The sequence below is a fragment of the Salvelinus fontinalis genome, chromosome 1 (genome assembly GCF_029448725.1).
Source record: "Salvelinus fontinalis isolate EN_2023a chromosome 1, ASM2944872v1, whole genome shotgun sequence".
Lineage (NCBI taxonomy): Eukaryota > Metazoa > Chordata > Actinopteri > Salmoniformes > Salmonidae > Salvelinus > Salvelinus fontinalis.
The window spans coordinates 93,424,572-93,437,543 of NC_074665.1; the positions used below are offsets into that span (position 1 = coordinate 93,424,572).

General features: G+C 43.3%; 1 protein-coding gene across 50 annotated transcripts in view; it reads right to left on the reverse strand.

Moving 5' to 3' along the window:
- The window catches only part of ank3b (ankyrin 3b), a 483,498-nt gene that overhangs the window by 279,176 nt on the left and 191,350 nt on the right, over positions 1 to 12,972 (reverse strand). For all 50 annotated transcript variants that reach the window (XR_008761019.1, XM_055936209.1, XM_055936160.1 and 47 more), the window contains exon 5: positions 11,077 to 11,175. Coding sequence is in view for 49 of the 50 variants with exons in the window: in XM_055936209.1 (XP_055792184.1) it covers positions 11,077 to 11,175 (99 nt within the window). In the remaining variant the exon portion in view is untranslated. The remainder of the gene's footprint in view (positions 1 to 11,076; positions 11,176 to 12,972) is intronic.

Here is a 12,972-nt window from a genome sequence, read left to right on the forward strand (position 1 = left end):
CACCACCGCCAGGGGGGTGAAGCCATCCTACAGCAGAGATAACAGTCACTATATATACTATACCATACTGTAACACCACCGCAAGGGGGGTGAAGCCATCCTACAGCAGAGATAACAGTCACTATATATACTATACCATACTGTAACACCACCACCAGGGGGGTGAAGCCATCCTACTGCAGAGATAACAGTCACTATATATACTATACCATACTGTAATACCACCACCAGGGGGGTGAAGCCATCCTACTGCAGAGATAACAGTCACTATATATACTATACCATACTGTAACACCACCACCAGGGGGGTGAAGCCATCCTACAGCAGAGATAACAGTCACTATATATACTATACCATACTGTAACACCACCGCCAGGGGGGTGAAGCCATCCTACTGCAGAGATAACAGTCACTATATATACTATACCATACTGTAACACCACCACCAGGGGGGTGAAGCCATCCTACAGCAGAGATAACAGTCACTATATATACTATACCATACTGTAACACCACCGCCAGGGGGGTGAAGCCATCCTACTGCAGAGATAACAGTCACTATATATACTATACCATACTGTAATACCACCACCAGGGGGGTGAAGCCATCCTACTGCAGAGATAACAGTCACTATATATACTATACCATACTGTAACACCACCACCAGGGGGGTGAAGCCATCCTACAGCAGAGATAACAGTCACTATATATACTATACCATACTGTAACACCACCGCCAGGGGGGTGAAGCCATCCTACTGCAGAGATAACAGTCACTATATATACTATACCATACTGTAACACCACCGCCAGGGGGGTGAAGCCATCCTACAGCAGAGATAACAGTCACTATATATACTATACCATACTGTAACACCACCGCCAGGGGGGTGAAGCCATCCTACAGCAGAGATAACAGTCACTATATATACTATACCATACTGTAACACCACCACCAGGGGGGTGAAGCCATCCTACTGCAGAGATAACAGTCACTATATATACTATACCATACTGTAACACCACCACCAGGGGGGTGAAGCCATCCTACTGCAGAGATAACAGTCACTATATATACTATACCATACTGTAATACCACCACCAGGGGGGTAGAGCCATCCTACAGCAGAGATAACAGTCACTATATATACTATACCATACTGTAATACCACCACCAGGGGGGTGAAGCCATCCTACTGTAGAGATAACAGTCACTATATATACTATACCATACTGTAACATCACCACCAGGGGGGTGAAGCCATCCTACTGTAGAGATAACGGTCACTATATTTACTATACCATACTGTAACACCACCGCCAGGGGGGTGAAGCCATCCTACAGCAGAGATAACGTCACTATATATACTATACCATACTGTAACACCACCACCAGGGGGGTGAAGCCATCCTACAGCAGAGATAACAGTCACTATATATACTATACCATACTGTAATACCACCACCAGGGGGGTGAAGCCATCCTACTGCAGAGATAACAGTCACTATATATACTATACCATACTGTAACACCACCACCAGGGGGGTGAAGCCATCCTACAGCAGAGATAACAGTCACTATATATACTATACCATACTGTAATACCACCGCCAGGGGGGTGAAGCCATCCTACTGCAGAGATAACAGTCACTATATATACTATACCATACTGTAACACCACCACCAGGGGGGTGAAGCCATCCTACTGCAGAGATAACAGTCACTATATATACTATACCATACTGTAACACCACCGCAAGGGGGGTGAAGCCATCCTACAGCAGAGATAACAGTCACTATATATACTATACCATACTGTAACACCACCACCAGGGGGGTGAAGCCATCCTACTGCAGAGATAACAGTCACTATATATACTATACCATACTGTAATACCACCACCAGGGGGGTGAAGCCATCCTACTGCAGAGATAACAGTCACTATATATACTATACCATACTGTAACACCACCACCAGGGGGGTGAAGCCATCCTACAGCAGAGATAACAGTCACTATATATACTATACCATACTGTAACACCACCGCCAGGGGGGTGAAGCCATCCTACTGCAGAGATAACAGTCACTATATATACTATACCATACTGTAACACCACCGCCAGGGGGGTGAAGCCATCCTACAGCAGAGATAACAGTCACTATATATACTATACCATACTGTAACACCACCGCCAGGGGGGTGAAGCCATCCTACAGCAGAGATAACAGTCACTATATATACTATACCATACTGTAACACCACCACCAGGGGGGTGAAGCCATCCTACTGCAGAGATAACAGTCACTATATATACTATACCATACTGTAACACCACCACCAGGGGGGTGAAGCCATCCTACTGCAGAGATAACAGTCACTATATATACTATACCATACTGTAATACCACCACCAGGGGGGTAGAGCCATCCTACAGCAGAGATAACAGTCACTATATATACTATACCATACTGTAATACCACCACCAGGGGGGTGAAGCCATCCTACTGTAGAGATAACAGTCACTATATATACTATACCATACTGTAACATCACCACCAGGGGGGTGAAGCCATCCTACTGTAGAGATAACGGTCACTATATTTACTATACCATACTGTAACACCACCGCCAGGGGGGTGAAGCCATCCTACAGCAGAGATAACGTCACTATATATACTATACCATACTGTAACACCACCACCAGGGGGGTGAAGCCATCCTACAGCAGAGATAACAGTCACTATATATACTATACCATACTGTAACACCACCACAAGGGGGGTGAAGCCATCCTACAGCAGAGATAACAGTCACTATATATACTATACCATACTGTAACACCACCACCAGGGGGGTGAAGCCATCCTACTGCAGAGATAACAGTCACTATATATACTATACCATACTGTAATACCACCACCAGGGGGGTGAAGCCATCCTACTGCAGAGATAACAGTCACTATATATACTATACCATACTGTAACACCACCACCAGGGGGGTGAAGCCATCCTACAGCAGAGATAACAGTCACTATATATACTATACCATACTGTAACACCACCACCAGGGGGGTGAAGCCATCCTACAGCAGAGATAACAGTCACTATATATACTATACCATACTGTAACACCACCACCAGGGGGGTGAAGCCATCCTACTGCAGAGATAACAGTCACTATATATACTATACCATACTGTAATACCACCACCAGGGGGGTGAAGCCATCCTACTGTAGAGATAACGGTCACTATATTTACTATACCATACTGTAACACCACCGCCAGGGGGGTGAAGCCATCCTACAGCAGAGATAACGTCACTATATATACTATACCATACTGTAACACCACCACCAGGGGGGTGAAGCCATCCTACAGCAGAGATAACAGTCACTATATATACTATACCATACTGTAACACCACCACAAGGGGGGTGAAGCCATCCTACAGCAGAGATAACAGTCACTATATATACTATACCATACTGTAACACCACCACCAGGGGGGTGAAGCCATCCTACAGCAGAGATAACAGTCACTATATATACTATACCATACTGTAACACCACCGCCAGGGGGGTGAAGCCATCCTACTGCAGAGATAACAGTCACTATATATACTATACCATACTGTAAAACCACCGCCAGGGGGGTGAAGCCATCCTACAGCAGAGATAACAGTCACTATATATACTATACCATACTGTAACACCACCGCCAGGGGGGTGAAGCCATCCTACAGCAGAGATAACAGTCACTATATATACTATACCATACTGTAACACCACCACCAGGGGGGTGAAGCCATCCTACTGCAGAGATAACAGTCACTATATATACTATACCATACTGTAACACCACCACCAGGGGGGTGAAGACATCCTACTGCAGAGATAACAGTCACTATATATACTATACCATACTGTAATACCACCACCAGGGGGGTGAAGCCATCCTACTGCAGAGATAACAGTCACTATATATACTATACCATACTGTAACATCACCACCAGGGGGGTGAAGCCATCCTACAGCAGAGATAACAGTCACTATATATACTATACCATACTGTAACACCACCGCCAGGGGGGTGAAGCCATCCTACTGCAGAGATAACAGTCACTATATATACTATACCATACTGTAAAACCACCGCCAGGGGGGTGAAGCCATCCTACAGCAGAGATAACAGTCACTATATATACTATACCATACTGTAACACCACCGCCAGGGGGGTGAAGCCATCCTACAGCAGAGATAACAGTCACTATATATACTATACCATACTGTAACACCACCACCAGGGGGGTGAAGCCATCCTACTGCAGAGATAACAGTCACTATATATACTATACCATACTGTAACACCACCACCAGGGGGGTGAAGCCATCCTACTGCAGAGATAACAGTCACAATATTAACTATACCATACTGTAATACCACCACCAGGGGGGTGAAGCCATCCTACAGCAGAGATAACAGTCACTATATATACTATACCAGACTGTAATACCACCACCAGGGGGGTGAAGCCATCCTACTGTAGAGATAACAGTCACTATATATACTATACCATACTGTAACATCACCACCAGGGGGGTGAAGCCATCCTACTGTAGAGATAACAGTCACTATATTTACTATACCATACTGTAATACCACCACCAGGGGGGCGAAGCCATCCTACTGCAGAGATAACAGTCACTATATATACTATACCATACTGTAACACCACCGCCAGGGGGGTGAAGCCATCCTACAGCAGAGATAACGTCACTATATATACTATACCATACTGTAACACCACCACCAGGGGGGTGAAGCCATCCTACAGCAGAGATAACAGTCACTATATATACTATACCATACTGTAACACCACCACCAGGGGGGTGAAGCCATCCTACAGCAGAGATAACAGTCACTATATATACTATACCATACTGTAATACCACCACCAGGGGGGTGAAGCCATCCTACTGCAGAGATAACAGTCACTATATATACTATACCATACTGTAACACCACCACCAGGGGGGTGAAGCCATCCTACAGCAGAGATAACAGTCACTATATATACTATACCATACTGTAATACCACCACCAGGGGGGTGAAGCCATCCTACTGCAGAGATAACAGTCACTATATATACTATACCATACTGTAACACCACCGCCAGGGGGGTGAAGCCATCCTACAGCAGAGATAACAGTCACTATATATACTATACCAGACTGTAATACCACCACCAGGGGGGTGAAGCCATCCTACTGTAGAGATAACAGTCACTATATATACTATACCATACTGTAACATCACCACCAGGGGGGTGAAGCCATCCTACTGTAGAGATAACAGTCACTATATTTACTATACCATACTGTAACACCACCGCCAGGGGGGTGAAGCCATCCTACAGCAGAGATAACGTCACTATATATACTATACCATACTGTAACACCACCACCAGGGGGGTGAAGCCATCCTACAGCAGAGATAACAGTCACTATATATACTATACCATACTGTAACACCACCACCAGGGGGGTGAAGCCATCCTACAGCAGAGATAACAGTCACTATATATACTATACCATACTGTAATACCACCACCAGGGGGGTGAAGCCATCCTACTGCAGAGATAACAGTCACTATATATACTATACCATACTGTAACACCACCACCAGGGGGGTGAAGCCATCCTACAGCAGAGATAACAGTCACTATATATACTATACCATACTGTAATACCACCACCAGGGGGGTGAAGCCATCCTACTGCAGAGATAACAGTCACTATATATACTATACCATACTGTAACACCACCGCCAGGGGGGTGAAGCCATCCTACAGCAGAGATAACAGTCACTATATATACTATACCATACTGTAACACCACCACCAGGGGGGTGAAGCCATCCTACAGCAGAGATAACAGTCACTATATATACTATACCATACTGTAACACCACCACCAGGGGGGTGAAGCCATCCTACTGCAGAGATAACAGTCACTATATATACTATACCATACTGTAATACCACCACCAGGGGGGGTGAAGCCATCCTACTGTAGAGATAACGGTCACTATATTTACTATACCATACTGTAACACCACCGCCAGGGGGGTGAAGCCATCCTACAGCAGAGATAACGTCACTATATATACTATACCATACTGTAACACCACCACCAGGGGGGTGAAGCCATCCTACAGCAGAGATAACAGTCACTATATATACTATACCATACTGTAACACCACCACAAGGGGGGTGAAGCCATCCTACAGCAGAGATAACAGTCACTATATATACTATACCATACTGTAACACCACCACCAGGGGGGTGAAGCCATCCTACTGCAGAGATAACAGTCAATATATATACTATACCATACTGTAATACCACCACCAGGGGGGTAGAGCCATCCTACAGCAGAGATAACAGTCACTATATATACTATACCAGACTGTAATACCACCACCAGGGGGGTGAAGCCATCCTACTGTTGAGATAACAGTCACTATATATACTATACCATACTGTAACATCACCACCAGGGGGGTGAAGCCATCCTACTGTAGAGATAACAGTCACTATATTTACTATACCATACTGTAACACCACCGCCAGGGGGGTGAAGCCATCCTACAGCAGAGATAACGTCACTATATATACTACACCATACTGTAACACCACCACCAGGGGGGTGAAGCCATCCTACAGCAGAGATAACAGTCACTATATATACTATACCATACTGTAACACCACCACCAGGGGGGTGAAGCCATCCTACAGCAGAGATAACAGTCACTATATATACTATACCATACTGTAATACCACCACCAGGGGGGTGAAGCCATCCTACTGCAGAGATAACAGTCACTATATATACTATACCATACTGTAATACCACCACCAGGGGGGTGAAGCCATCCTACTGCAGAGATAACAGTCACTATATATACTATACCATACTGTAACACCACCGCCAGGGGGGTGAAGCCATCCTACAGCAGAGATAACAGTCACTATATATACTATACCATACTGTAACACCACCACCAGGGGGGTGAAGCCATCCTACAGCAGAGATAACAGTCACTATATATACTATACCATACTGTAACACCACCACCAGGGGGGTGAAGCCATCCTACTGCAGAGATAACAGTCACTATATATACTATACCATACTGTAACACCACCACCAGGGGGGTGAAGCCATCCTACAGCAGAGATAACAGTCACTATATATACTATACCATACTGTAACACCACCACCAGGGGGGTGAAGCCATCCTACAGCAGAGATAACAGTCACTATATATACTATACCATACTGTAACACCACCACCAGGGGGGTGAAGCCATCCTACAGCAGAGATAACAGTCACTATATATACTATACCATACTGTAACACCACCACCAGGGGGGTGAAGCCATCCTACTGCAGAGATAACAGTCACTATATATACTATACCATACTGTAACACCACCACCAGGGGGGTGAAGCCATCCTACTGCAGAGATAACAGTCACTATATATACTATACCATACTGTAATACCACCACCAGGGGGGTGAAGCCATCCTACAGCAGAGATAACAGTCACTATATATACTATACCATACTGTAACACCACCACCAGGGGGGTGAAGCCATCCTACTGCAGAGATAACAGTCACTATATATACTATACCATACTGTAACACCACCACCAGGGGGGTGAAGCCATCCTACTGCAGAGATAACAGTCACAATATATACTATACCATACTGTAATACCACCACCAGGGGGGTGAAGCCATCCTACTGTAGAGATAACAGTCACTATATATACTATACCATACTGTAATACCACCACCAGGGGGGTGAAGCCATCCTACTGCAGAGATAACAGTCACTATATATACTATACCATACTGTAACACCACCACCAGGGGGGTGAAGCCATCCTACAGCAGAGATAACAGTCACTATATATACTATACCATACTGTAATACCACCACCAGGGGGGTGAAGCCATCCTACTGTAGAGATAACAGTCACTATATATACTATACCATACTGTAACACCACCACCAGGGGGGTGAAGCCATCCTACAGCAGAGATAACAGTCACTATATATACTATACCATACTGTAACACCACCACCAGGGGGGTGAAGCCATCCTACAGCAGAGATAACAGTCACTATATATACTATACCATACTGTAACACCACCACCAGGGGGGTGAAGCCATCCTACTGCAGAGATAACAGTCACTATATATACTATACCATACTGTAACACCACCACCAGGGGGGTGAAGCCATCCTACTGTAGAGATAACAGTCACTATATATACTATACCATACTGTAACACCACCGCAAGGGGGGTGAAGCCATCCTACAGCAGAGATAACAGTCACTATATATACTATACCATACTGTAACACCACCACCAGGGGGGTGAAGCCATCCTACAGCAGAGATAACAGTCACTATATATACTATACCATACTGTAACACCACCACTATCACTATTGTACAGCCCCATAATTTAATATCACTATTATACAGCCCCATAATTTAATATCACTATTATACAGCCCCATGGTTTAATATCACTATTGTACAGCCCCATAATTTAATATCACTATTATACAGCCCCCATGGTTTAATACCACTACTAAACAGCACCATGGTTTAATATCACTATTATACAGCCCCCCATGGTTTAATATTACTATTATACAGCACCCATGGTTTAATATCACTATTATACAGCCCCATGGTTTAATATCACTATTATACAGCCCCCATGGTTTAATATCACTACTATACAGCCCCCCATGGTTTAATATCACTATTATACAGCCCCCATGGTTTAATATCACTATTATACAGCCCCCATGGTTTAATATCACTATTATACAGCCCCCATGGTTTAATATCACTATTATACAGCCCCATGGTTTAATATCACTACTATACAGTCCCACCATGGTTTAATATCACTATTATACAGCCCCCATGGTTTAATATCACTATTATACAGCCCCCATGGTTGAATATCACTATTATACAGCCCCCATGGTTTAATATCACTACTATACAGCAACATGGTTTAATATCACTATTATACAGCCCCCATGGTTTAATATCACTATTATACAGCCCCCATGGTTTAATACCACTACTAAACAGCCCCATGGTTTAATATCACTATTATACAGCCCCATAATTTAATATCACTATTATACAGCCCCCATGGTTTAATATCACTATTATACAGCCCCCATGGTTTAATATCACTACTTTACAGCTCCCACATAGTTGAATATCACTATTATACAGCCCCATGGTTTAATATCACTATTATACAGCCCCCATGGTTTAATATCACTACTATACAGCCCCCATGGTTTAATATCACTATTATACAGCCCCCATGGTTTAATATCACTACTATACAGCCCCCATGGTTTAATATCACTACTATACAGCCCCCCATGGTTTAATATCACTATTATACAGCCCCCATGGTTTAATATCACTACTATACAGCCCCATGGTTTAATATCACTATTATACCGACCCCATGGTTTAATATCACTACTATACTGCCCCCATGGTTTAATATCACTATTATACAGCCCCCATGGTTTAATATCACTACTATACAGCCCCCATGGTTTAATATCACTATTATACAGCAACATGGTTTAATATCACTATTATACAGCCCCCATGGTTTAATATCACTATTATACAGCAACATGGTTTAATATCACTATTATACAGCCCCATGGTTTAATATCACTATTATACAGCCCCCATGGTTTAATATCACTATTATACAGCCCCCATGGTTTAATATCACTATTATACAGCCCCATGGTTTAATATCACTATTATACAGCACCACCATTGTTTAATATCACTATTATACAGCACCACCATGGTTTAATATCACTATTATACAGCCCCCATGGTTTAATATCACTACTTTACAGCCCCCACATAGTTGAATATCACTATTATACAGCCCCATGGTTTAATATCACTATTATACAGCCCCATGGTTTAATATCACTATTATACAGCCCCCATAATTTAATATCACTACTATACAGCCCCCATGGTTTAATATCACTATTATACAGCCCCACCATAGTTTAATATCACTATTATACAGCCCCATAATTTAATATCACTACTAAACAGCACCATGGTTTAATATCACTATTATACAGCCCCCATGGTTTAATATCACTATTATACAGCCCCCCATTGTTTAATATCACTACTATACAGCCCCCATGGTTTAATATCACTATTATACAGCCCCACCATAGTTTAATATCACTATTATACAGCCCCATAATTTAATATCACTATTATACAGCCCCCATGGTTTAATATCACTACTATACAGCCCCCCATGGTTTAATATCACTATTATACAGCAACATGGTTTAATATCACTATTATACAGCCCCCATTGTTTAATATCACTACTATACAGCAACATGGTTTAATATCACTATTATACAGCCCCCATTGTTTAATATCACTACTATACAGCAACATGGTTTAATATCACTATTATACAGCCCCCCATTGTTTAATATCACTACTATACAGCAACATGGTTTAATATCACTATTATACAGCAACATGGTTTAATATCACTATTATACAGCCCCCCATTGTTTAATATCACTACTATACAGCAACATGGTTTAATATCACTACTATACAGCAACATGGTTTAATATCACTATTATACAGCCCCCATTGTTTAATATCACTACTATACAGCAACATGGTTTAATATCACTATTATACAGCCCCCATGGTTTAATATCACTATTATACAGCCCCCATGCCCTGTGTGGAGATATGAGTTAGTATGAAGTAGAGTGGAAGGATACTGACCTCTGTAGCGATGCCCTGTGTGGAGATATGAGTTCGTATGAAGTAGAGTGGAAGGATACTGACCTCTGTAGCGATGCCCTGTGTGGAGAGATGAGTTCGTATGAAGTAGAGTGGAAGGATACTGACCTCTGTAGCGATGCCCTGTGTGGAGCCGTGGTCCAGCAGGTATCTGACCACCTTCTGATGATTCTCCTGAGCAGCCATGTACAGAGGAGTGAAGCCATTCTACAGGAGACACACAGATACAGACAATACAGCCATTATTATAGTAATACAGACAATACAGCCATTATTATAGTAATACAGACAATACAGCCATGTACAGAGGAGTGAAACCATTCTACAGGAGACACACAGATACAGACATTATTACAGTAATACAGACAATACAGACATTATTACAGTAATACAGACAATACAGACATTATTACAGTAATACAGACAATACTACAGCACACTATTATAGTAATACAGACAGTACAGCCATTAGTTCCTGCCAAGGCAGCAGCTACTCTTCCTGGGGTTTATTATGGATCCCCATTAGTTCCTGCCAAGGCAGCAGCTACTCTTCCTGGGGTTTATTATGGATCCACATTAGTTCCTGCCAAGGCAGCAGCTACTCTTCCTGGGTTTTATTATGGATCCACATTAGTTCCTGCCAAGGCAGCAGCTACTCTCCCTGGGGTTTATTATGGATCCCCATTAGTTCCTGCCAAGGCAGCAGCTACTCTTCCTGGTGTTTATTACAGATCCCCATTAGTTCCTGCCAAGGCAGCAGCTACTCTTCCTGGGGTTTATTATGGATCCCCATTAGTTCCTGTCAAGGCAGCAGCTACTCTTCCTGGGGTTTATTATGGATCCCCATTAGTTCCTACCAAGGTATCAGCTACTCTTCCTGGGGTTTATTATGGATCCCCATTAGTTCCTGCCAAGGCAGCAGCTACTCTTCCTGGGGTTTATTATGGATCCACATTAGTTCCTGCCAAGGTATCAGCTACTCTTCCTGGGGTTTATTATGGATCCCCATTAGTTCCTGCCAAGGCAGCAGCTACTCTTCCTGGGGTTTATTACAGATCCCCATTAGTTCCTGCCAAGGCAGCAGCTACTCTTCCTGGGGTTTATTACAGATCCCCATTAGTTCCTGCCAAGGCAGCAGCTACTCTTCCTGGGGTTTATTATGGATCCCCATTAGTTCCTGCCAAGGCAGCAGCTACTCTTCCTGGGGTTTATTATGGATCCCCATTAGTTCCTACCAAGGCAGCAGCTACTCTTCCTGGGGTCTGAACATAGTACGGTGCTTTCTACATGTCAATACCTCTCACAAATACAAGTAGTGATGAAGTCAATCTCTCTTCCACTTTGAGCCATGAGAGATTGACATGTCATTAATGTTAGCTCTCCGTGAACTTATTTATCGCTGCCAGCCAAACCCTTCCCTAACCCGGACGACGCTGGGCCAATTGTGCGCCGCCTCATGAGTCTCCCAGTCGCGACTGGCTGAGAAACAGCACTTATAATTACAAGCATTTCATACGTGTCAAAGGCTTTTATTGACAATTACATGAAGTTCATGCAAAGAGTCAATATTTGCAGTGTTGACCCTTCTTTTTCAAGACCTCTGCAATCCGCCCTGGCATGCTGTCAATTAACTTCTGGGCCACATCCTGACTGATGGCAGCCCATTCTTGCATAATTAATGCATGGAGTTTGTCAGAATTTATGGGTTTTTGTTTGTCCACCCGCCTCTTGAGGATAGACCACAAGTTCTCAATGGGATTAAGGTCTGGGGAGTTTCCTGGCCAAGGACCCAAAATAATGATGTTTTGTTCCCCGAGCCACTTAGTTATCACTTTTTCCTTATGGCAAGGTGCTCCATCATGCTGGAAAAGGAATTGTTCGTCACCAAACTGTTCCTGGATGGTTGGGAGAAGTTGCTCTCGGAGGATGTGTTGGTACGATTCTTTATTCATGGCTGTGTTCTTAGGCAAAATTGTGTCGTGAGCCCACTCCCTTGGCTGAGAA